The sequence below is a fragment of the Salvelinus fontinalis genome, unplaced genomic scaffold (assembly GCF_029448725.1).
Source record: "Salvelinus fontinalis isolate EN_2023a unplaced genomic scaffold, ASM2944872v1 scaffold_0676, whole genome shotgun sequence".
Classification (NCBI taxonomy): Eukaryota; Metazoa; Chordata; class Actinopteri; order Salmoniformes; family Salmonidae; genus Salvelinus; species Salvelinus fontinalis.
Window position 1 is genome coordinate 65,484 of NW_026600885.1, and position 25,233 is coordinate 90,716.

At 47.8% G+C, this 25,233-nt stretch overlaps 1 protein-coding gene, 9 non-coding genes and 3 pseudogenes across 10 annotated transcripts; all 13 read right to left on the bottom strand.

Moving 5' to 3' along the window:
- Positions 1–1,073: 1,073 nt before the first annotated feature.
- LOC129847023 (U5 spliceosomal RNA) lies at positions 1,074–1,190 on the bottom strand. Its single transcript, XR_008758359.1, has one exon. It is a non-coding gene; the product is annotated as a U5 spliceosomal RNA (small nuclear RNA).
- A 360-nt stretch (positions 1,191–1,550) lies between these two features.
- Positions 1,551–1,734, bottom strand: LOC129847000 (U2 spliceosomal RNA). Its single transcript, XR_008758340.1, has one exon. It is a non-coding gene; the product is annotated as a U2 spliceosomal RNA (small nuclear RNA).
- Positions 1,735–4,262: 2,528 nt separating this feature from the next.
- LOC129847026 (U5 spliceosomal RNA) lies at positions 4,263–4,379 on the bottom strand. Its single transcript, XR_008758360.1, has one exon. It is a non-coding gene; the product is annotated as a U5 spliceosomal RNA (small nuclear RNA).
- Positions 4,380–4,723: 344 nt separating this feature from the next.
- Positions 4,724–4,907, bottom strand: LOC129846999 (U2 spliceosomal RNA). The gene has a single exon (XR_008758339.1). It is a non-coding gene; the product is annotated as a U2 spliceosomal RNA (small nuclear RNA).
- Positions 4,908–7,247: 2,340 nt separating this feature from the next.
- LOC129847027 (U5 spliceosomal RNA) lies at positions 7,248–7,364 on the bottom strand. The gene has a single exon (XR_008758361.1). It is a non-coding gene; the product is annotated as a U5 spliceosomal RNA (small nuclear RNA).
- Positions 7,365–7,724: 360 nt separating this feature from the next.
- LOC129846988 (U2 spliceosomal RNA) lies at positions 7,725–7,901 on the bottom strand (annotated as a pseudogene).
- Positions 7,902–8,155: 254 nt separating this feature from the next.
- On the bottom strand, positions 8,156–14,557 carry LOC129846978 (uncharacterized). The gene is made up of 2 exons (XM_055914797.1): positions 13,310–14,557; positions 8,156–10,168 (listed from the first exon to the last, which is right to left on the bottom strand). The coding sequence occupies exons 1-2, from the start codon at positions 14,555–14,557 to the stop codon at positions 8,351–8,353; spliced, it is 3,066 nt and encodes a 1,021-aa protein (XP_055770772.1). The 3' UTR covers positions 8,156–8,350.
- Positions 14,558–15,650: 1,093 nt separating this feature from the next.
- LOC129847001 (U2 spliceosomal RNA) lies at positions 15,651–15,803 on the bottom strand (annotated as a pseudogene).
- Positions 15,804–16,162: 359 nt separating this feature from the next.
- LOC129847028 (U5 spliceosomal RNA) lies at positions 16,163–16,279 on the bottom strand. Its single transcript, XR_008758362.1, has one exon. It is a non-coding gene; the product is annotated as a U5 spliceosomal RNA (small nuclear RNA).
- Positions 16,280–16,638: 359 nt separating this feature from the next.
- On the bottom strand, positions 16,639–16,823 carry LOC129846994 (U2 spliceosomal RNA). The gene has a single exon (XR_008758337.1). It is a non-coding gene; the product is annotated as a U2 spliceosomal RNA (small nuclear RNA).
- A 6,604-nt stretch (positions 16,824–23,427) lies between these two features.
- LOC129847029 (U5 spliceosomal RNA) lies at positions 23,428–23,544 on the bottom strand. The gene has a single exon (XR_008758363.1). It is a non-coding gene; the product is annotated as a U5 spliceosomal RNA (small nuclear RNA).
- A 493-nt stretch (positions 23,545–24,037) lies between these two features.
- Positions 24,038–24,154, bottom strand: LOC129847030 (U5 spliceosomal RNA). Its single transcript, XR_008758364.1, has one exon. It is a non-coding gene; the product is annotated as a U5 spliceosomal RNA (small nuclear RNA).
- A 360-nt stretch (positions 24,155–24,514) lies between these two features.
- On the bottom strand, positions 24,515–24,690 carry LOC129846992 (U2 spliceosomal RNA; annotated as a pseudogene).
- Between the last annotated feature and the right edge of the window lie 543 nt (positions 24,691–25,233).

The following is a 25,233-nucleotide window of genomic DNA, read 5'->3' on the forward strand; positions in this document are numbered from 1 at the left end:
AGGAGGATGGAGGTATCCACCCTGTCCCTTTGGGTCCTCCCTTAGAAGGGCCTGAAACCCTCTCCTCCCAGTCCAAAATCCAAGGGAGTCCTTAAGATGTCTTGCTGATGAGACACCGTCTAAAAACCTCCCCAAAAAGGCTCTCACTTCCTCATCCTTTACATGGGGGTTAAACATCGTAACCGTTACCAGCCTGAAATTTGTCTTCGCCAAATTTGTCACTTTATAGTGACACATAGGCTCCTTTGTCTCCACTTCTCCCACTTTCCTTAATGTATCCTGATGTTTTTCCTCCGTATAGAAAGTAACATCAAACGCTACCTCCAAAGGGTTCTCCTGGAGGCAAAATACTTCATTAACCCCCAACTTAAGCATCTCCATCAACAATGTTTTACCAAATGTCTCTCTTCCTATCGGCTCCATTCCTTTCTCCTTCCATGCGAAACGTAAGGAGTTAGCCATCCCAATGCCCGGTACCGACCTAGACCCTGTATTCCGTGCCATCTTCTCCTAGAGAATTGCACTCTCAAAATACTAACTGCTCTTTTCTACCAAGAAAAAGCCCAAAATAATTTATCTCGTCAGTAGCAACAACAAGTATTCCTACCATAAATACCACACTCTATCGCCCTCCTATCTCCGACCTTCTGACTAAGCGAGCTCTGAGGCACCTCAGTACCAAGCTTGATCTTAGCCAAAAGGCCGAGAAGCGATAACCCACAAATGGTACCCTGCAGCCGCCGGGCACCCGGGGGTCTCGGCAGACTTTGGCGGTTTGGCAAAAGGTGGCTCCTCCCCCCCAGCCCCCCCTTCCCTGGCGACAGACAGGCTGGTGTTTTTTATTTCTTTTTAAAGTCGCCAATGCGTCTTGAAGTCACTAGCTCTTTACGCCGCCTAGTGCGACGACGACGACTATTTGTTCAAAGCCCGGCAAATACGCCAGTCGTCCGTCGGGCTTGCTTGAACTCAATTGCCCTTAGCGACTAGTCAAACGCATGAGCAACAAGTCTCTGCTGCGGCGGCGGCGGCGTCATCAACATCTCTGTCAATTTCTCTTGAAACAAGATATAGCGGGCTCTGCCAGAAGCAAAGCCCTTCCAAAAATACTTTGAACTCATAAGTGTTCCTCTCCACGGAAGTCTTTAGTAAAAGGCGAAAGGCTTGTGCGTAATGAAGAGAAACCAGAGTCGTGTGGAAGTCAGACGTCGGGGCCCGAGACACACTCTGTGCACTACTAGGCTGGGATCTCGCGGGTGGGTGGGTGGGTGGGTGGTCGGTCACCCAACCCACTCTGCCTACTTTTCCACGGCTGTGTGTGGGTAAAAAGTCACAGACAGACACAGACAGACACAGACAGACAGACAGACAGACAGACAGACAGACAGACACTCACTCACTATCCTGACCAACGTTTTTTTTTTTTTTTTTTTTTTTTTTTTTAAGTAAAATGGCGGGAAACGGGGGAACCCACGAAGAGCGCTTCGCCCTACTTTCACTTTGGATGTTTTTTTCCCCTTGCTTTTTTCTTTCCTTGACAACGGGAGGAATGTGTGTGTTGCACCGTTCCCGGAGGTACTGCAATACCGGGTCGATGCGTGGAGCGGACGGAGCAAGCCCCATTTCCGACTCCCTGTTCAAAAAATCCATTTAATATGTAGTCCCCCGATGGGGGACGTATCAGATATTAAACTGATAAGAACAGATTTTTTTTTTTTTTTTTTTTTTTAAAGTTTTTATTTACATTCAACAAACCACCACAATCTTACATCAAAACAAAAATATATATACTTCTAACCAACAACAAAATTCCTCATCTCAAAACCTACTAATAAACAATAACCAAAACCTAAACCAATAATCATGGGATCAATTTTCACTTGGGACCATCTCCCTGCCCCTGCCCCCCCCTCAATGCCATCCCTTCATCCTCGTCCAGACTACTGACCGGGGACCCCACGTCCCCATACAGGTAACCTGTACCTCCCTCCATCGCCCAGCTCAGTGCCATCACCGGGAGTTCCAGCTCCTCCAGTGGTGTAAACGAGGATGAACGAGAGGGAGCCCACGAAGGCCCTGCTTCTTCTCCCTCCCTTTCCCCCCTCTCACCACTTTTCCCCCTACCGCTACCCAACGGTTCCACCCTTTTTTTCTTTTTCTTTTTGTATGCTGTATCCCACGGGTTATTTTCCCCTCCCCCATAATCTCTCTCCTCGGGCAAACCCCTGTCCTTAATATAGTCCTCATAATCCTTTACCACCTCCTCATATTCACCTTCCTTCCATCCCTTAATCGGTCCTCTCTCCCACACCCTTTCCAGCACCATTCTATCTATTTCTCTTTTAACCTTCTCCTCCCTCTCCTCTTCTGTCCCGGCTTGTCTCTCCCCTCCTACCTCCTCCTCTCTCCCCTTCTCCTTCCTTTTTTTCCCTTTTTCCTCCTTCCCTTCCTCCCCCTCTGTCCCGACCACCCCTACTTCCATCTCACACTCCCCTGCCCCAACCACCTCTCCTTCTGCCCCAGCCTCCTCTCCTTCTATCCCGGCCCTACCATCCTGCTCCCCCGACGAACCCTTCTTCCTAATCTCCTTCTCAAAGCCCCTCTTCACCCTCTCCAAATCCCCTGCCCTCCAACCCTTCCCCGGCCCCCTCCCGCCTTTCTTCTCCCTCAGCGTTCCAAGGAGTTCCTTTTTCTGCCCCATGTCCAAACCCTCCTCTTCTACTTCCTTCCCCTCTGTCCCGACCACCTCTCCTTCCATCTCGACCACCTCTCCTTCTTTCCCGGCCACCTCTCCTTCTTTCCCGGCCACCTCTTCTTCTGTCCCGTCCCTCTTCTTCTCTTTCTCCTCTTCTCTCTGTGTCTCCCTCGGTGCAGTTCCTCCTCCTCTGCCACCCCCTCCTGCGCGCTCCTCTCCACTTCTACCCCCATCCCCAGCTCTCGCTCCCCCCCCAGCTGCAGACGCGTATGACCTCCGCCTGGCGGGGCAGTCCCGCCACAGGTGCTCCACTGAGCCACACCCGTGGCATGTCTTAGGCTCGGCACAGTCCCTCGCCTCGTGCCCACCGGACCCACAGAACCTGCACTTTCTTTCACTACACGAGGCGAGGGTATGTCCATAGGCCATACAACGCCTGCAATACGGGGGCTGACGTGCGTAATGCACCGTCCCCCTGTCAGCCCCCAGGGAGAACATAGCCGGAGGATGGAGGTAACCATCCAATCCTTCAGAGTCCTCCCTGAGAAGAACCTGGAAACCTCTCTTCCCGTTCCAGAATCCCAGGGAGTCCCTGAGAAGCCTTGCCGATGAAACACTGTCCATATATCGCCCCAAAAAGGCCCTCACATCGTCATCCTTTACATGGGGATTGTACATAGTCACCGTGACCACACGAAAACTACTTTTCGCCAAACTGGTCACTGCATACTGAGACATAGGCCTTGCCTTACTCTCTTCCTTTGCCATCTTTAGAACCTCTTCATGTTTCCCTTCATTATAAAGGGTCACATCAAAAGCCCTCTCCAACGGATTATCTTGAAGACATAAAACGTCCTTCACCTCCAGTTTCAAGATCCCCATCAAAATGAATCTTCCAAACTGGTCTCTTGCAAAAGGCTCCTCTTCTTTATCCCTCCACGTAAACCTCACTGTATTGGCCAAACCTATTCCAGGTACCGACTTGTTATAACTAGAACGTGCCATTTCCCAACAAAAGAAAACGCACTTCCAAACCAATAATCCGCTCTCCAAAAAAAAGGAACCCTCTGAGAAATACCCAAAAAGCCTTTTCTCACAAAAAACCGACCGACCACAACCTTTTCGCCCTCCTATCTCCGACCTTCTGACTAAGCGAGCTCTGGGGCACCTCGGTACCAAGCTTGATCTTAGCCAAAAGGCCGAGAAGCGATAACCCACAAATGGTACCCTGCAGCCGCCGGGCACCCGGGGGTCTCGGCAGACTTTGGCGGTTTGGCAAAAGGTGGCTCCTCCCCCCCAGCCCCCCCTTCCCTGGCGACAGACAGGCTGGTGTTTTTTATTTCTTTTTAAAGTCGCCAATGCGTCTTGAAGTCACTAGCTCTTTACGCCGCCTAGTGCGACGACGACGACTATTTGTTCAAAGCCCGGCAAATACGCCAGTCGTCCGTCGGGCTTGCTTGAACTCAATTGCCCTTAGCGACTAGTCAAACGCATGAGCAACAAGTCTCTGCTGCGGCGGCGGCGGCGTCATCAACATCTCTGTCAATTTCTCTTGAAACAAGATATAGCGGGCTCTGCCAGAAGCAAAGCCCTTCCAAAAATACTTTGAACTCATAAGTGTTCCTCTCCACGGAAGTCTTTAGTAAAAGGCGAAAGGCTTGTGCGTAATGAAGAGAAACCAGAGTCGTGTGGAAGTCAGACGTCGGGGCCCGAGACACACTCTGTGCACTACTAGGCTGGGATCTCGCGGGTGGGTGGGTGGGTGGGTGGTCGGTCACCCAACCCACTCTGCCTACTTTTCCACGGCTGTGTGTGGGTAAAAAGTCACAGACAGACACAGACAGACACAGACAGACAGACAGACAGACAGACAGACAGACACTCACTCACTATCCTGACCAACGTTTTTTTTTTTTTTTTTAAGTAAAATGGCGGGAAACGGGGGAACCCACGAAGAGCGCTTCGCCCTACTTTCACTTTGGATGTTTTTTTCCCCTTGCTTTTTTCTTTCCTTGACAACGGGAGGAATGTGTGTGTTGCACCGTTCCCGGAGGTACTGCAATACCGGGTCGATGCGTGGAGCGGACGGAGCAAGCCCCATTTCCGACTCCCTGTTCAAAAAATCCATTTAATATGTAGTCCCCCGATGGGGGACGTATCAGATATTAAACTGATAAGAACAGATTTTTTTTTTTTTTTTTTTATTCAAAGCTTTTATTCTTTCATACATTCAAACATTCAGTAAACAACTCAAATCTTCACAACTTTCCATAACAACCAAATATATCTTTCCATGCAGTTACTTATGTAGCCTTAAACCTCTCTCAGGGCTATCTCCCCACTCCTGCCCCACACCCAAGTCCATCACCCCGCCCTCCTCCGGTCCCCTGGCCGGTGACCCCACGTCCCCAAACAAATAACCCGTCCCCCCCTCCATTTCCCAACCCAGTGCCATAACCGGGAGGGCCAGCTCCTCCGGAGGTGAGAAAGAAAACAAAGGAGAGGAAGGAGAGGGAGCCCACACAGGTCCCGCCACTTCTCCCTCCCTCCCCTCACCCCCTCTCTCCCCCCCGCTTTCCAAAACCTTCACCTTCTTCTTCTTCTTATCCTTATACAACGGCACAGAGGAGCTGCTTTCCCTTGCCTTATCAGTCTCCCTGTATAAACCCCTCTCCCTCAACTTCTTTCCAAATTCCTTATCATATTTTTTTAGCACCCTCTCAAAATCCTCTTCCCCCAGCTCGTCAATCGCCTTCCTGCATTCTGCCCTAGCCCACTCATTTTCCCCTTTCTCCCATCCCGCTAACTGCCCTCTCACCCTTATCCTTTCTGTCATCCTCCCAATGAATATTCTTTCTTCCTCCTCTTTCCTCACCTCCACTGATTTCTCCACTCTACCCCCCTCCTCTATCCCCTTCCCCTTCCTTTTCTCTCCTTTTGCCTCCTCTCCCTCTCCTTCTTTCCCAGCCACCAATCCTTCCGTCCCGACCACATCTCCTTCCATCCCAACCACCTCTCCTTCTATCTCAAACACCACTCCTTCCCTCCCAGCCCCCACTCCATCTGTCCCGTCCACCACTCCTTCTGACACGGCCACCACCACTCCTTTTGTCTCGGCCACCACTCCCTCTGTCCCGTTCCTCTTCTTCTCTTTCTCCTCTTCTCTCTCTGACTTCTTTGGTACAGTTCCTTCCTCTCTGCCACCACCTTCTGCGCGCTCCTCTCCTCTTCTACCCCCATCCCCCGCTCTCGCTCCCCCCCCAGCTGCAGACGCGTATGACCTTCGCCTTGCCTGGCAATCTCGCCACAGGTGCTCCACCGAGCCACACCCGTGACACTTTTTAGGCTCACCACAATCCCTTGCCTCATGCTCACCCGACCCACAATACCTGCATTTTCTTTCGCCGCACGAGGCAAGGGTATGTCCATAGGCCATACAACGCCTGCAATACGGGGGCTGACGTGCGTAATACAACGTCCCCCTGTCAGCCCCCAGGGAGAACATCGCTGGGGGATGAAGGTAACCTCCCATACCTCCTGTATCTTCTCTTAGGAGAACCTGAAAACTTCTCCTCCCATCCCAAAATCCAAGGGTGTCCTTCATGAGCCTTGCTGAGGATATATTATCCATATATCTCCCCAGGTATGCCCTAATATCCTCTTCCTTCACAAAGGGATTATACATCCTTACTGTCACTATTCTGTAATTATTCTTTGCCAGATTTTTCACTTCGTAGTGACTCATGGGTCTTTCCTTTTCTAAAGCTCTCACCATCCGCATTACTTCCTCATGCTTCTTTTCTGTATGTAGCGTAACCTCATATGCTCTCTCCGCTTGATTCTCCTGGAGACAAAACACATCTTCCACTCCCAGCTTGAGCACCCCCATAAGCAGGGTCCTCCCAAACTCCTCTCTTCCAAAAGGCTCTGCTTCCTTTTCCCTCCAACCAAACCGCACCGTGTTTACGAGACCAATTCCCGGGACCGCCATGCTTTTTCCAGAACCACAAAAACACCTTTCCCGTATAAAATTCTCTCTCTTCACCAATAAACCAAAACGCTCTGTCACCACGCACCAGAAATTTTCCCACTCAAGGGACAACCCCTATCGCCTTCCTACTTCGACCTTCTGACTCAGCGAGCTCTGGGGCACCTCGGTACCAAGCTTGATCTGAGCCAAAAGGCCGAGAAGCGATAACCCACAAATGGTACCCTGCAGCCGCCGGGCACCCGGGGGTCTCGGCAGACTTTGGCGGTTTGGCAAAAGGTGGCTCCTCCCCCCCAGCCCCCCCTTCCCTGGCGACAGACAGGCTGGTGTTTTTTATTTCTTTTTAAAGTCGCCAATGCGTCTTGAAGTCACTAGCTCTTTACGCCGCCTAGTGCGACGACGACGACTATTTGTTCAAAGCCCGGCAAATACGCCAGTCGTCCGTCGGGCTTGCTTGAACTCAATTGCCCTTAGCGACTAGTCAAACGCATGAGCAACAAGTCTCTGCTGCGGCGGCGGCGGCGTCATCAACATCTCTGTCAATTTCTCTTGAAACAAGATATAGCGGGCTCTGCCAGAAGCAAAGCCCTTCCAAAAATACTTTGAACTCATAAGTGTTCCTCTCCACGGAAGTCTTTAGTAAAAGGCGAAAGGCTTGTGCGTAATGAAGAGAAACCAGAGTCGTGTGGAAGTCAGACGTCGGGGCCCGAGACACACTCTGTGCACTACTAGGCTGGGATCTCGCGGGTGGGTGGGTGGGTGGGTGGTCGGTCACCCAACCCACTCTGCCTACTTTTCCACGGCTGTGTGTGGGTAAAAAGTCACAGACAGACACAGACAGACACAGACAGACAGACAGACAGACAGACAGACAGACAGACACTCACTCACTATCCTGACCAACGTTTTTTTTTTTTTTTTTTTTTTTTTTTTTAAGTAAAATGGCGGGAAACGGGGGAACCCACGAAGAGCGCTTCGCCCTACTTTCACTTTGGATGTTTTTTTCCCCTTGCTTTTTTCTTTCCTTGACAACGGGAGGAATGTGTGTGTTGCACCGTTCCCGGAGGTACTGCAATACCGGGTCGATGCGTGGAGCGGACGGAGCAAGCCCCATTTCCGACTCCCTGTTCAAAAAATCCATTTAATATGTAGTCCCCCGATGGGGGACGTATCAGATATTAAACTGATAAGAACAGATTTTTTTTCTTTTGGAAAAGTTTTATTAACACATTTCCTTTAAAAACAGCTCATACATTTTTTACATCATTTATACACATAAAAACAGCAATAAGGCATAAAACACATTATTTGAACATTACATTTAAATTGGGTAAAAAGTACATGTTGTTTTAAAACAATGAAAAACAACCATGAGTAAAAGTACTTTTCTAGTAAAAACATCAAATCTGTAAAAGCCATTTAAAATGTGTACGAATGATTTAAAAAAAGTAAAACATTTTTAAGACATGAAGAAAACATGTTAAAAAGTCACTTTGTTAAAGAGCTGTCTTCGGTCCCTTGTACAGGTGCGGGGTGAGTCCTTATCAACCTCGCCTCATTCTGCTCCTCTGGATAAACTACCGTCCCATCCGTCGGGGCCCAGAGGAGATCCCTCCCCTAGGCGCATCGCCCTAGGCGCCGCAGCGCTGTCAGGCCGTGGCCGCCGGGACCTAGGGTGTTGTGGGGGACCCTTCACCTGGGGTCGAGGCCCCCCTCCTTCTGTACCACCCCAGGGCTTCCGTGGCTATCATGGCCACTGCCTGGGGGGTGGTCTCTACGCCTTTTGCTACCAGCAGATTACGGGAGGACCACAGGGCGTCCTTCAGGCACGTGAGGGTGGGCCAGAGCTTGGTGAAGGCCTTCGATGGAATAGGCCTTCGGCCCACCCCGTACAGCACGAGCTGAGGCGTTAGGTCCTCCCCTGCTGGCAGACACGGGGTGATCAGGGGGCCTGCTTCCTTCCACAGGTCCCTGGCGGCTCTGCACTCACAGAGCAGGTGCCTCACCGACTCCTCCAGGCCGCAGCCTGGTCGGGGGCACGCGGGTGTCCTCGCCATGCCCCGTGAGTGCATAACGGCCCTGACCGGGAGGATCTCGTGGGCGACCATCCAGGACAGGTCCCGGTGCCGATTCAGGAGAGCAGGATGGGCCACATTACGCCAAACCGTTGTGGGCTCGCCTATAGCAAGCCCGCGTACTGGACACACTGGTTCCCGATCCTGCACAAGAGAGAGAAGAGAGCGGTGTTTAGTTAAAACCGTGACTGCTTCTTTTTCCAGTTTAAAATGTCTTAAAAATTTCTGGAGCTGGGCGTAGTGAGTGGGGAGCAGGAAAGAGACTGGGGCTCGCAGGTCGACTGGGATCAGCCTCAGGGTCCTGAGGTAAGATCCCAGCCAGAACCGTGCGAGGGCCTGGGTCTTGTTGTTGGCCGGGGAGGTGGCAAGAGTGAGATGTAACGCTGTGTAGCGGCTGCCCAGGAACAAGTAGAGGTCAGGCAAGCCTTTCCCCCCCTTGGACCTGGGCCTCTTGACCACCTCCCTCCTCAGCCTCTCCCACTTGCTTCCCCACAGGAAGTAGAAAAGCATCCGCTCCAGGGCTAAAAGACTCCTTCGTGGGGGGATAAAAACAGAACTGATTAATAAAAGCACAGGTAAAATCACAGCTTTAATGATTAAAACCTTGCCCTCAAAAGTCAGCTGTCGTAGTCCCCAAAAACCCAGTCTCTGTCTTACTGTCCCCAGGATCCCATTCCAATTGCCGCTCCCTCCTCCCTCCCGGTCAAACTTTACCCCCAATACCCTTATGTCCGTCGTTTTGACCGTCAGTGGTAGTCTGGTCAAGTCTGGGTCTGCCCATGGTCCAAAAAATTGGGCCTCGGTCTTGTCTCTGTTCAGTCTCGCCCCAGAGGCTCGTCCGTACCAGTCGGTCCTGTCCAGGGTCCTGTCGACGGATAAAAGGTCGGTGCATAAAATGTTGACGTCGTCCATGTAAAAAACGCACTTGGCGGTCATCCCCCCACTCCCCGGGATCCCCACCCCACTGATCCGTTGGTCCCTTCTCAAGACCTGTGCCAGTGGTTCAATGCAGGCCACGAACAGAAGGGGAGATAATGGACAGCCCTGACGGACGCCGCAGTGTACTCCCACCGCTTTTGACAGATGCCCATTTACGAGGATTTTGCTGGTAATGTCCCCGTACAGCAGTCCCACCCAAGCTAAAAACCTGTCCGGGAAACCCATTTTTTGCAGTACCTTAAAGAGGTACTGGTGCGAGACCCGATCAAAGGCTTTTTCAAAATCTAAATTTAGGACTACAAGCCGCATGTTTCTGTCTCTCGCATAACAGATGGCATCTCGGATCAGTATCAGGCTGTCCGTGATCTTCCTTCCGGGCACGGCACAGGTTTGGTCCGGGTGGATCACCTCCCCTAAAACAGAAGACATTCTGAGTGTTAAAACCTTAGTAAAAAGTTTACAGTCAAAGTTTAACTTCTTGAGAATACAGGGGGTGCTATTTCGCATTAGCATAATTGCCTCTACAGACTAAACTGCCTCTTATTCAATTATTGCTGTTACTATATGCATATAACCATATAGCATTGGATAGAAAACAATCTATGGTTTCTAAAACCGTTCCAATTGAGTCTCTGAGTCAAACACAGGTCATTTCACAGCACTTTCCCTGAGCCTGAAAAAGATTGCAAGATGTGTATGCTCGCTTCAAAGCTCTGCCTATATATGGTCACGCCACCTATGACCCGAATGACACTTCCTACTTCTTCCTATGGGTGTTTGGAAGACGTCAGAGGAGAAATTTTTTGTTTATCTTGTACTGACGTGAAATAAGACTTATTTCTTTAGCGTGACCGACAACTTCCGGTTTCTGAGATGCGCGTTTTCAGAGGTGGCATTGTCTTTTGTTATGCTGACGTTATGGATGAAAACTATCTCCGTGTCGAAGTTTGTTTGCTACATGTGACCATATCACCGTAATGTATGTTTTTTCAATATAGTTTAATCAGATTATTAGAATTTTTTCGGGAGTTTTGCCGTGTTCCGTTCTTTGAGTTTTTTAACTTTGGGAATTGACCGTGCCAGTCGACCAGTACCCAGGCTGAATGAAGAGGGGAGGTTGCCATTGTGAATGGATTGAACGACTCATCAGGACTAAGGACACCTTGATCAACATTCTGATGAAAGACCAGCAATAGTAAGACCCAATTTACGATGTTATTTCATATATCTGTCGTGCATGTGAACTGGTCGCGCGCGTCCAGCTGGTTTTGGCTGGCCTTGTTATGCTAATTAGCGATACATTTTGTTTTCGCTATAAAACATTTAAAAAATCTGAAATATTGTTTGGATTCACCAGATGTTGGGCTTTCAATGTCTGTACGCTGTGTATTTTTTCTGAAATGTTTTAAGACAAGTAATTAGTTATATAACGTTGGTCTCTGTAATTGTTCTAGCTGCATCAGCACTATATCAGATTGCAGCTGCAATGTAGAACTGTGATTTATACCTGAAAAATGCACATTTAAAAAAAAAAAACTATGCTATACCATAAATATGTTATCAGACTGTCATCTTATAAATTTGTTTGTTGGTTTGTGGCTATCAATATCTTAGTTTAGCCGAATTGGTGATAGCACCTGATGGAGTAAGAAACTGTTGGAGTAAGAAAATGGTGTCTTTTGCTAACGTGTTTAGCTAATAGATTTACATATTTTGTCTTCCCTGTAAAACATTTAAAAAATCTGAAATGGTGGTTTTATTCACAAGATCTGTGTCTTTCATTGGGTGTCTTGGACTTGTGATTTAATGATATTTAGATGCTACTATTTAATTGTGACGCTATGCTAGCGATGCTAATCAGTTTGTGGGGGGGGGGGGGTGCTCCCGGATCCGGGTTAGGTACTCTGTAGAGGTTAAAAGGGTGATCGGTCTCCAGTTCTTCAGGTCAGTCCTGTCATTTTTCTTATATAAAAGAGTCACGATCCCCACTCTAAAACTGTCAGGTAGTCTGTCCAGGTGTTCAAAGTCAGTAAAAACAGTCAGAAGTTCGTCGGCTAAAACATCCCAAAAGGTCAGATAAAACTCCAAAGGGAGGCCGTCCTCCCCCGGTGATTTACCCCTCTTAAAATGCTTCAGTCCTTTGTCGATTTCTGTCCTCGTCAGGTCTTTTGTCAGGTCGTCTGTGTTGGGTAGGGTCTTGTCGATGTAGGTTAAAATGTCCCCCATCGTCTCTTCACATACCTCTTTTACCCCAAACAGTTCCCCATAAAAATCTTCGACTACTTCTTTTATTCCCTCTGTATCTGTTTTTAAAACCCCATCTTTATCTTTTAAACCCGTCATTGTCCTACCCTTGCTAACTATTTTCTTAAAAAAGTACCTAGTGCACTTCTCCCCCTCTTCTAATTCCCTTTCTTTACTTCTTAAAATAACCCCCTTACTTTTTTGGTCTGCTAAAAATGCCATCTCCTTCTTTACTTCTTTAATTTCATGGTTAAAATCAAGGCCCTGTTGGCATAAATTAAAATACCTTTCCAGTCGCTTTTGCAGTCCCACCATGCGTCTATCTTTTTCTCTGCTTTTTTTCTTTCCTATCTCTCTAAAGAAGGTCCTCGTCCTTCCCTTCACCATTTCCCACCACTGTGCTCGTGTGTCAAAAAGGTCCTGTAGCGTCTGCCACTGGCTGAACTGCTCCCGGTACTGACTAACTACTCTATCATCTTCTAAAAGGGAGCAGTTCAATTTCCAGGGCCCTCTTCCCACAGTCACACCCGAGGTTAGTGAAAGGGTGCACGTCAGCATTACGTGATCTGAGAAGAAAGCAGGGGTTATTCTAGCATCAGTTGGGGGACAGTCCCGGGTAAACAGATAATCGATGCGAGAGGCTCTGGTGCCGTCACCACTGGTCCAGGTGAAGCCCTCCTCTCTTGGATGCAGGGTTTTAAAACAGTCAGTCAGTTTAAAATCCCTACACAGCCCTTGCAATAAAACACTTGATCTGTCTACCTTAAAATCCTCTCCTGCCCCTCTCCTGTCTGCTCTACTTAAAACACAATTAAAATCCCCGCCCACCACTAGAGGATCCCTCCCTAGCAGGTGGGACTGCAGGTCTTCTAAAAGTGCGCACCGGTCATGTTTGTCATTAAAACCATACACATTTAGCACATTAAAATCCCTCCCCATAAAGGTAAAATTGGCTAAAAGAGCGCGTCCGCCTACCACCACCGTGCTCCCCCTCACCACCACCTGTGGGGTCTTGATTAAAATGGCAACACCGTCATTTTTGTTAAAATTGGAACCACTCCAAATGGAGGGCCCGTGCTGCCACTTATCCTCCCATTTACTGTAAGAGGATAAAAAGGGTAGACCACACTCCTGTAGTAAAAACACATCAGAGTTAAACCTTTCTAAAAAGGATAAAACCGACTGTGCTCTGGCTGCTGTTTTCACGCTCCTCACATTTATTGTAGTGATTTTAAAAGCCATAAAAGGGGTGAGTAAAAACAGTGCTAAGAGAAAGGAAGGCATTGAACAGTTAAAAGGGGGCTACTTTTCTAGGGAATTCTCTCTCTCCCTCCGGGGTAAGGGGGGGGGGCAGGGAGAGGAGGTTAAAACCGGACTTAAAAAGGAGATTTGATTGGGGGAGTCTGAGGGGAAGGTCCTGGGTTCTTCCTCCCCCTGGGAGCTCTCCCACTCCACCTTTCCCTTTTTCCCTTCACCCTGTTCGGGGTCAGAGAGCTCCTCTGCGTTTCTTTTTCGTGGGGGGGGGTGTTCCTCCAGACCCTCCCCTCCCTCTCCCGTGCCTTCTGACACCGTCTCCATACTGTCAGACCCACTTGGGGAGCTCTCACTCAAGACCTCTCCGGGACCGTCTTTCTCGGCCCTTTCTCCTTCAGGGGTCACCTTAGTCTGGGGCAGGGGGATTGGGGTGGGGAGGGTTTTGTCCTCTCCTCCCACTTCTTCCACCACTGCACCTTCCGCGCCCTCTACTACGGCCACCGCCTCCACCACTGTCTCCTCCACCACCACCTGCTCCACAACCACCTCCTCGGCAACTGCCTCGGTGACCACCACCTGACGCTCAGAAGCCCGGTCCGCGGCCGCCACCTCCCTCCTTTCGGCCCTGACCTTATTGGCCCAGGAGTAGGGGCAGCCGCGGATGAGGTGGGACCGCTCGCCACAGAGGTTGCACGACCTTCCGTTCGTGCATTCCTCGTAGCGGTGGCCCACCTCCCGGCACTTCATGCAGACGACCTTCTTACAGGCCTCTGCAAGGTGGCCATGTTCACCACACTTACGGCACAGCTTGGGCTGGTCCTGGTAGTGAACATGGCCCCTGTTCTCTCCGAGGACTATGGTGGATGGGATGGCTTTCAACCCACCATAGCCCCCAGGGTCCTCCCACTGCTGGACAGTGACCCTCCAGGCCCCTGTCCAGATCCCATCGGGATCTTTCACCTGGACCAGGGGCCCCCTCACGTTGCAGTACCTGCCCAGCCATACTGCAACGTCCTCCGGCTGTACGGTTTCATTGTACATACGGACAATAACAGTTTTAATGCTATTGTCCGTCAGCTTGGTCACCTCAAACATTGCTGTGAGGGACCCCTGAGTGTTCTGGGCATTCTGGAGTTCCCTCCAGAAGTCCCTCAGGTAGCTGCCGCTGGCAAAACTGACATCGAAGCCCTTCCCATAGGGGAGGGCGAGGATGCAGTTTACCTGCGCGGGATGGAAACCGAGTTCCTTTTGGAGGAATTTTCTGGAGAAATCCAATCGGGATAACTCCATTATTTTTCCTCCCTTCTCCTTTAGAAGGAGGCGCACTGCATGGTGCCTCCTCATGCCAGCCTGTGCTGCTGACATGATGGAGGCCCACTCCCTTTATAACCCAACACCAGTGAAAGTAGGGGGAGGGGAAGGGGAAAAAGGGGAGGGGGAAGGAAGAGGGGAGCGGGGGAAGGGAGAGGGGGTTGGGAAAGAGGTTTGGGAGAGAGGGGGAGGGGTGTAAGACAACCGAGGATGCTAGCAGGCTCAGCTAGGCTAAGCTAACCAGGGCCTACCAGCACCACGGGACACACAACAGCCTATCTAGCACAGCACCAAACTAATCTTGTGAACAGGAGGAAGGAACACTAGGAAGGGGGGGGGGGATTGTTTTTTTTTGTTTTTTTTTTAAATAATATTTTTTGTAAAGGGAAGGACACAAAAGGGAAAGACAAATTTGAACCACACACACCAAACAAACAAGGCCAGGAGGCTAGCAGGTCTTACCAGCAGGCTAGGCTAAGCCTACCAGCTAGCAGCCCACAAGCTACGAGGCCTCACAACAAAACCAAACGAACACACAAACCAAAAAGGAAGGGGGGAGGGGAACAAATTATTGGGGGGAAAAAAAGGGGGGGGAAACAACAAGGGGCACACTAACTAACAAACCCTGCCAAACTTGAGGGACGAGGAAGCTAGCAAGCCTCACCAGCAGGCCAGGCTAAGCTAACCAGCTAGCAGGCCAGCCAGCAAATGTCCCCCAGTTGACAACACAAAACGACAAGGGACTGGAACAAAAGGCAATTGGGGAGATAAACTAAAAGTACAAAATGGATGGGGGCAAGGGGAACAAGGGAACCACAGTCAAACAAACAACAAACAAAGCCTGCCGCGCCTAAAAGGGCCAGGGGGCTAGCAGGCCAAGCCAAGCTAATGCTAGCAGGCCCACAAGCCCGAAAGCCACTCAGGCTAGCAGACAACACAAAACTCAAAACAGTAGGAAGAGCTAAAGGTGGGGGAGGGTAGGATACAAGGGGGTGGAGAGATACAAAACAGGACAAACAAGGGGGAAAATGAAATGAAATTAAATAAGAAAGAAAAAGACCAGAGGGCCTTTAAACTCACCCTACAGGTGCTGGTGCATCTGTAGCCCACCACCAAAACCACCACCTAACCCAGGACAAAAGAACATACAAGGTTAAGACAAACAACAAAAATAATAATTTTAACAAAATTAAATAGCACAATTTCCCGGGCGCCCTCCGGCCTGCGATCGCTTCTCCGATCAAGTGCAGCACTGACAAGGTAACTACACTTGATCTTAGCCAAAAGGCCGAGAAGCGATAACCCACAAATGGTACCCTGCAGCCGCCGGGCACCCGGGGGTCTCGGCAGACTTTGGCGGTTTGGCAAAAGGTGGCTCCTCCCCCCCAGCCCCCCCTTCCCTGGCGACAGACAGGCTGGTGTTTTTTATTTCTTTTTAAAGTCGCCAATGCGTCTTGAAGTCACTAGCTCTTTACGCCGCCTAGTGCGACGACGACGACTATTTGTTCAAAGCCCGGCAAATACGCCAGTCGTCCGTCGGGCTTGCTTGAACTCAATTGCCCTTAGCGACTAGTCAAACGCATGAGCAACAAGTCTCTGCTGCGGCGGCGGCGGCGTCATCAACATCTCTGTCAATTTCTCTTGAAACAAGATATAGCGGGCTCTGCCAGAAGCAAAGCCCTTCCAAAAATACTTTGAACTCATAAGTGTTCCTCTCCACGGAAGTCTTTAGTAAAAGGCGAAAGGCTTGTGCGTAATGAAGAGAAACCAGAGTCGTGTGGAAGTCAGACGTCGGGGCCCGAGACACACTCTGTGCACTACTAGGCTGGGATCTCGCGGGTGGGTGGGTGGGTGGGTGGTCGGTCACCCAACCCACTCTGCCTACTTTTCCACGGCTGTGTGTGGGTAAAAAGTCACAGACAGACACAGACAGACACAGACAGACAGACAGACAGACAGACAGACAGACAGACACTCACTCACTATCCTGACCAACGTTTTTTTTTTTTTTTTTTTTTTTTTTTTAAGTAAAATGGCGGGAAACGGGGGAACCCACGAAGAGCGCTTCGCCCTACTTTCACTTTGGATGTTTTTTTCCCCTTGCTTTTTTCTTTCCTTGACAACGGGAGGAATGTGTGTGTTGCACCGTTCCCGGAGGTACTGCAATACCGGGTCGATGCGTGGAGCGGACGGAGCAAGCCCCATTTCCGACTCCCTGTTCAAAAAATCCATTTAATATGTAGTCCCCCGATGGGGGACGTATCAGATATTAAACTGATAAGAACAGATTTTTTTTTTTTTTTTTATTACAAAAATTTACAATTTACTGTGACATTCTTTTTCAATCAACACTTTTCCATTGTTATACAAATTTTACACTTCCCCAAATTCCCTTACAAAATTCTTCCCCATACACGTATTTTTCCATTTCAATCACATTTCTTAACTTCCATACAAACAAATAGAAGGCATCTGCTGGTACCGTTTTGTCCTTCTCCTTTTTAATGCAAACATTCCTTTTTTCCCACAGTACCAGCTTCCCTAAACTAATAATACGCCATACGGCTCTAAACTGTTCCTTTGGCAGTTTTAGAATTTCCTCTCCATACACTATATTCTTCCCATTCAAAACAATCTTGTTACAGACCTTATTAATAACAGGCTCACACTTTCCCCAGAAATCTCTTGCAAAAACACACTCCCAGAATACATGCATCACTGTTTCACATTTTTTACACCTGGGGCACTCTGCGTTCACTGCGCAGTTGTGCCTATACATCCTCTCCTTTACGGCCAACCTATTTAAAGCACACAGCCATCCCAAATCCTTGCACTCATTATCCATCCATTTTGGTTGTATCCCCTCCCAATTAACTACTTTCAGATCAGCCTCATATCTCTGCTCCCAATTTTCCCTTATAATTTCATACATTTTCCTATGGTCCAATAAGACCTCTCTTTCAATTTCCTTTATGTGTATTTTCAGAAATGATATGGCCTGTGCGTAATACTTAGGTTTTACCTCTGCATTCGGAACCCTGTTGTCCCAAGGTAACATCCCTCTTAAAGTCGACCCGAACCACAACCTCGCAAAAAAAAAGGATTTATGTTGTGTCCCTTTCAACACAGTTTTACACATCTGATTGAGGAAAAGACAATCCAGTTTCACCGACAGGCATGGGATGTCCCTTCCTCCCTTTGATACTTTCCCATACATCATCTCTCTCTTTACACTTTCGTATGAGCCGCCCCATATAAATGAAAATATCAACCTTGTCACAACGATTTTGCTCCTGGCATTGATTGGGAATACCAGTGCCAGGTAGATTAAGGTTGGTAATATATCTGTTTTTATTACCATAATCTTTCCGCTAATCGTTAACCTTCTGCTTTTCCACATATTGAGTTTTACCTTTACTTTTTCAATCTTTCCTTCCCAATTTTCCTTTATCCCATCCTCTTGAAAGAAATACACCCCTAATATTTTTAGACCATCTTTGCAGACAGTTATACCTCCCTTGCCCTCTGCTCTCCCTTCCCAGGCACCGCAGTACATCATAGAGGACTTCCCCAAATTAACTTTTGACCCCACTGCTTCTCCATAAGTTTTCAACAGTACAATCGCCCTATCTATCGCTCGGTCAGAACATAAAAACAAAGTGGTGTCGTCTGCATACTGGGCAATTTTCACCCTTTCTCCGTTACTCCCTGGGATATGCACCCCGTCTATACCTGTATCATTCCTCATCAAATTTGCTAGCGGTTCAGCAAATAACACGTACAGTAGTGGCGACAATGGGCACCCCTGTCTCACCCCACCCTCTTGTAGTACTGGTTTGCTGAGAAACCCGTTAATTTGTACTCTACTGTATGCCTTATTGTACATTGTCTTAACCCACTTAACCAAAGTCGTGCCACAATTCATTCTTTCTAGAATTGAGAACAGGAACTCATGACTGACCCTGTCGAAAGCCTTCTCCTGATCGACACTCAACACACACAAAGGTAGGTTTCTGTCCTTGGCCCAAACGATCACATCTCTGGTTAACTGTAGGTTATATGTTGCAGACCTATTCCTAACCCCGCATGTCTGGTCCTCATTAACCAGGCTTGGCATTACCTCTTTCATCCTATTTGTTATTACTTTCCCCAAAATTTTATTGTCCACATTTAGCAAGGTAATGGGCCTCCAATTTTTTAAAAGCTCTTTTCCTCCCTTCTTGTAAATTAAGCTTATTACGCCGGACCTCATAGATTCCGGCATCAACCCCTCGACCAAGATCTCTTTGTACACCTCCAGTAAATCCTCACCTAGGATACCCCAGAAACAACAATAAAATTCTTTTGGTAATCCATCACTCCCTGGTGTTTTATCGGCCTTCAGAGATTTCATTGCCTCCTCTATTTCCTTTTTGGATACCTCCCTTTCTAAATGTGTCCTTTCTTCATTGTTTAGTTTTTTGCTTATACTATTTAATAATTCCTCCATTCTTGCTTTTTCCACTTCTCCCTTCTTAAACAAAACTTGGTAGAATTCCTGAGCGTGCGCCATTAAATCTTCTTTTTTTGTAACTTTCCCTCTACCTGTTTCTAATTCTGTAATTACAGACTTTCTTTGTTTTTCTTTAATACTCTGGAAAAAAAACTTTGAACATTTTTCATCTTGCTCTTTTTCTGTTATTTTGGCCAAAAACGTAAAGTTCTTGACCCTTGTTTCAATGTTGTGTTCTATTTTCTTTTGGATGTTTCTGTATTCCTCCCCCCACACCTGTTTACCCTCATTTATTTCAGAATGTATGGCCTGTAATTCTTCTTGCAGTTCTTTATCAAGATGCCTTTCTTCCTGTTTTTTCCTTTTGCTATAAATTTGGCAAAAATACTTTATTTTGATTTTTACCGCCTCCCACCATTCAGCTGTGTTTTTAAATGCCCATTTCATGTCCCTCCATGAATTATAAAAGGACGTAAACTCGGCCCTAAAATCCATGCCTTCTAGCACCTTCGTGTTTAACTTCCAAAATCCTCTTCCTATCTCCACCCCTTTAATTTCGCAAGAAACCCCAATTGTGTCATGATCTGAAAACCAATTTGGATATATGGAGAAGCTCAAACTTTGGGTGGTCTTGGATACAAACAGATAATCTAATCTTTTACTTGCTCCTCTTGAGTTTCTCCATGTATGCCCTATACCTTTCTTATTGTGTCTCCTATATGTATCTGCCATGTTGTAATCACCCAAAACATTTTTTAAATATTGTGCAGTAAAATCATATTCCCCGTCTAGGTCTGTGTTACAATCCCCCCCCATTATCACCATGCGGTTTGTGCACAGAACATTTGGTAAGTGCTTGAAGAAATCTAACCTTTCCCCTTTTACTGCAGGAGCGTACACATTTACTAGGCGCAGCTTGTTGTTGTTCAGCCTGCCATCTATATATACGAGCCTCCCTGGAATTACACTTATTACCTCCTCAATTACAAACTCAGTGTTTTTAAATATTATCCCTACCCCATCTGAGTGCACATTACCTATGCTCCATACTGAAGCACCTGCCTTCCATTCCTTGCTGAACCTTTTGATGTCCTCTTCGTTCTTCAGGTGACACTCCTGAAGGAAACACACTTGGAAGTCCAGTGCCTTAAATGAAAAAAACAAAGATGTCCTCTTGACAGTGTCTCTCAATCCCCTGGCGTTAACTGACAGGACATTAACCTCTACAGAGTACCTAACCCGGATCCGGGAGCACCCCCCCCCCCCCACACACTGATTAGCATCGCTAGCATAGCGTCACAATTAAATAGTAGCATCTAAATATCATTAAATCACAAGTCCAAGACACCCAATGAAAGACACAGATCTTGTGAATAAAACCACCATTTCAGATTTTTTAAATGTTTTACAGGGAAGACAAAATATGTAAATCTATTAGCTAAACACGTTAGCAAAAGACACCATTTTCTTACTCCAACAGTTTCTTACTCCATCAGGTGCTATCACCAATTCGGCTAAACTAAGATATTGATAGCCACAAACCAACAAACAAATTTATAAGATGACAGTCTGATAACATATTTATGGTATAGCATAGTTTTTTTTTTTTAAATGTGCATTTTTCAGGTATAAATCACAGTTCTACATTGCAGCTGCAATCTGATATAGTGCTGATGCAGCTAGAACAATTACAGAGACCAACGTTATATAACTAATTACTTGTCTTAAAACATTTCAGAAAAAATACACAGCGTACAGACATTGAAAGCCCAACATCTGGTGAATCCAAACAATATTTCAGATTTTTTAAATGTTTTATAGCGAAAACAAAATGTATCGCTAATTAGCATAACCAGGCCAGCCAAAACCAGCTGGACGCGCGCGACCAGTTCACATGCACGACAGATATATGAAATAACATCGTAAATTGGGTCTTACTATTGCTGGTCTTTCATCAGAATGTTGATCAAGGTGTCCTTAGTCCTGATGAGTCGTTCAATCCATTCACAATGGCAACCTCCCCTCTTCATTCAGCCTGGGTACTGGTCGACTGGCACGGTCAATTCCCAAAGTTAAAAAACTCAAAGAACGGAACACGGCAAAACTCCCGAAAAAATTCTAATAATCTGATTAAACTATATTGAAAAAACATACATTACGGTGATATGGTCACATGTAGCAAACAAACTTCGACACGGAGATAGTTTTCATCCATAACGTCAGCATAACAAAAGACAATGCCACCTCTGAAAACGCGCATCTCAGAAACCGGAAGTTGTCGGTCACGCTAAAGAAATAAGTCTTATTTCACGTCAGTACAAGATAAACAAAAAATTTCTCCTCTGACGTCTTCCAAACACCCATAGGAAGAAGTAGGAAGTGTCATTCGGGTCATAGGTGGCGTGACCATATATAGGCAGAGCTTTGAAGCGAGCATACACATCTTGCAATCTTTTTCAGGCTCAGGGAAAGTGCTGTGAAATGACCTGTGTTTGACTCAGAGACTCAATTGGAACGGTTTTAGAAACCACAGCTTGTTTTCTATCCAATGCTATATGGTTATATGCATATAGTAACAGCAATAATTGAATAAGAGGCAGTTTAGTCTGTAGAGGCAATTATGCTAATGCGAAATAGCACCCCCTGTATTCTCAAGAAGTTAAACATCGTTTTCTTTTATGTTTCGTCCCTTTGCCCCTTGGTCCGAAACATTGTTGTTGACGTCAAGCTTTCCACCATAGAGCCACTCAGGAATTCTAGCTGGAAATCCCTGCTGCCCTCGCTATCCTCCTCAAATGGTACGACCACCGGCACTGGTGGAGGCTCTCCCGCTGAGGGCGACTCAGGACCTGGAGCTCCTTGCTCTCCCGGCTCCTTGTTCTCCAGAACGTGGAACCTGTTGGATGTCTCTATTATTTGTTTTTTTGCCTCTTTGTCCAGCCTCTTCCCTGGTACTTTCCTTTTTGCTGTTCTCTTCTCCTCTTTCCAATCCATCTCTTCATTCACTTCTGTTTCACCCCACTGTATTCTCTCCACCGGGTTATCTGATATTATTATCCCCTGTGACGACTCCTCTGTTGCCACCTGTTCTGGTTGAGCCGAAGTTCCTGCCACCGGATTCTCTAAAACGTAGGGCTCCGCCACATCCCCCGGGACCATTCCCGGAGAAGCCTCCGGAAGAGGCCTCGGGAGGTTCTCAGGTGCGGGTGCATGGTCTCTTGAGATCTCTTCCATTACCTTCTCGATGTTTCGCAGTGATTCCGCGTAGGTTTTGTGTCTGTCAGGGCAGTCCTTGAACATGTGCTCAAATGAATCGCACAGATTGCACGATTTGGGTTTTTTACAATCCCTTGCCTGATGATCCGTCTCCGAGCAGTTTCTACAGAAAGTGTTCGGGCACAGCGCTGCAATGTGGCCCTCTTCTCCGCATCTTCTACATGTTTTGGGCTGTCCATAAAAGTAAAGGTACCCCTTTACACCGCCAATGTAGAAGGACGCTGGGGGATGTTCAAATCCTCCCGCCCGTGTTCTAAATCGGACAGCGTATTTTCTCTTCCCATTCCACATACCATCATAATCCATTTCTTTTGTTCCATCCCCCAAAACATCACAGTATTTACTTAGGAAGGATCGAATATCCTGCTCTTTCACATACGGATTTTGCATGCAGACTGTTATGGTCCTTACCCGACTTGCAAATAGAGGCTCCACGTTGAAGTTGGAGATCGGTGTTTCGTCCTTGTGTTCCAGGCACTTGTTCCAAGCTTCTTGGCACAGGTAATCCCCCGTGAAGGTGACCTCAAAAGCATTCCGTGCAGGAAAATCCCTGTAGCAGTAGATTCGTTCCGTCGTCACTCCCAAAAATTCAAAAATGACTTCCTTTGCAAAACTCCTTCTTCCAATAACGAATTGTATTCCATCCATTTCTTTCCCGACAAACCGGATTGTGTTCAAAAGTCGCGCCGCAGGGGCCGACGTAAAGTCTCCCGTCGCCATCACCTTCTCTTTCCTTTCGCTGATCAAACTGCGGTCATGCCACACACTTGATTTTAGCCAAAAGGCCGAGAAGCGATAACCCACAAATGGTACCCTGCAGCCGCCGGGCACCCGGGGGTCTCGGCAGACTTTGGCGGTTTGGCAAAAGGTGGCTCCTCCCCCCCAGCCCCCCCTTCCCTGGCGACAGACAGGCTGGTGTTTTTTATTTCTTTTTAAAGTCGCCAATGCGTCTTGAAGTCACTAGCTCTTTACGCCGCCTAGTGCGACGACGACGACTATTTGTTCAAAGCCCGGCAAATACGCCAGTCGTCCGTCGGGCTTGCTTGAACTCAATTGCCCTTAGCGACTAGTCAAACGCATGAGCAACAAGTCTCTGCTGCGGCGGCGGCGGCGTCATCAACATCTCTGTCAATTTCTCTTGAAACAAGATATAGCGGGCTCTGCCAGAAGCAAAGCCCTTCCAAAAATACTTTGAACTCATAAGTGTTCCTCTCCACGGAAGTCTTTAGTAAAAGGCGAAAGGCTTGTGCGTAATGAAGAGAAACCAGAGTCGTGTGGAAGTCAGACGTCGGGGCCCGAGACACACTCTGTGCACTACTAGGCTGGGATCTCGCGGGTGGGTGGGTGGGTGGGTGGTCGGTCACCCAACCCACTCTGCCTACTTTTCCACGGCTGTGTGTGGGTAAAAAGTCACAGACAGACACAGGCAGCCGCCGGGCACCCGGGGGTCTCGGCAGACTTTGGCGGTTTGGCAAAAGGTGGCTCCTCCCCCCCAGCCCCCCCTTCCCTGGCGACAGACAGGCTGGTGTTTTTTATTTCTTTTTAAAGTCGCCAATGCGTCTTGAAGTCACTAGCTCTTTACGCCGCCTAGTGCGACGACGACGACTATTTGTTCAAAGCCCGGCAAATACGCCAGTCGTCCGTCGGGCTTGCTTGAACTCAATTGCCCTTAGCGACTAGTCAAACGCATGAGCAACAAGTCTCTGCTGCGGCGGCGGCGGCGTCATCAACATCTCTGTCAATTTCTCTTGAAACAAGATATAGCGGGCTCTGCCAGAAGCAAAGCCCTTCCAAAAATACTTTGAACTCATAAGTGTTCCTCTCCACGGAAGTCTTTAGTAAAAGGCGAAAGGCTTGTGCGTAATGAAGAGAAACCAGAGTCGTGTGGAAGTCAGACGTCGGGGCCCGAGACACACTCTGTGCACTACTAGGCTGGGATCTCGCGGGTGGGTGGGTGGGTGGGTGGTCGGTCACCCAACCCACTCTGCCTACTTTTCCACGGCTGTGTGTGGGTAAAAAGTCACAGACAGACACAGACAGACACAGACAGACAGACAGACAGACAGACAGACAGACAGACACTCACTCACTATCCTGACCAACGTTTTTTTTTTTTTTTTTTTTTTTTTTTTTAAGTAAAATGGCGGGAAACGGGGGAACCCACGAAGAGCGCTTCGCCCTACTTTCACTTTGGATGTTTTTTTCCCCTTGCTTTTTTCTTTCCTTGACAACGGGAGGAATGTGTGTGTTGCACCGTTCCCGGAGGTACTGCAATACCGGGTCGATGCGTGGAGCGGACGGAGCAAGCCCCATTTCCGACTCCCTGTTCAAAAAATCCATTTAATATGTAGTCCCCCGATGGGGGACGTATCAGATATTAAACTGATAAGAACAGATTTTTTTCTTTTGGAAAAAGTTTATTAGCACATTTCCTTTAAAACAGCTCATACATTTTTACATCATTTATACACATAAAAACGGCAATAAGGCATAAAAACACAGCATTTGAACATTACTTTTAAATTTGTTAAAAGTACATGTTGTTTTAAAACAATGAAAAACAACCATGAATAAAAGTACTTTTCTAGTAAAAACATCAAATCTGTAAAAGCCGTTTAAAAATGTGTACTAATGATTTAACAAGGTAAAACATTTTTAAGACGTTGAAAACATGTTAAAAAGTCACTTTGTTAAAAAGCTGTCTTCGGTCCTTTGTACAGGTGCGGGGTGAGTCCTTATCAAACTCGCCTCATTCTGCTCCTCTGGATAAACTACCGTCCCATCCTTCGGGGCCCAGAGGAGATCCCTCCCCTAGGCGCATCGCCCTAGGCGCCGCAGCGCTGTCAGGCCGTGGCCGCCGGGACCTAGGGTGTTGTGGGGGACCCTTCGTATGGGGTCGAGGCCCCCTTCCTTCTGTACCACCCCAGGGCTTCCGTGGCTACCATAGCCACTGCCTGGGGGG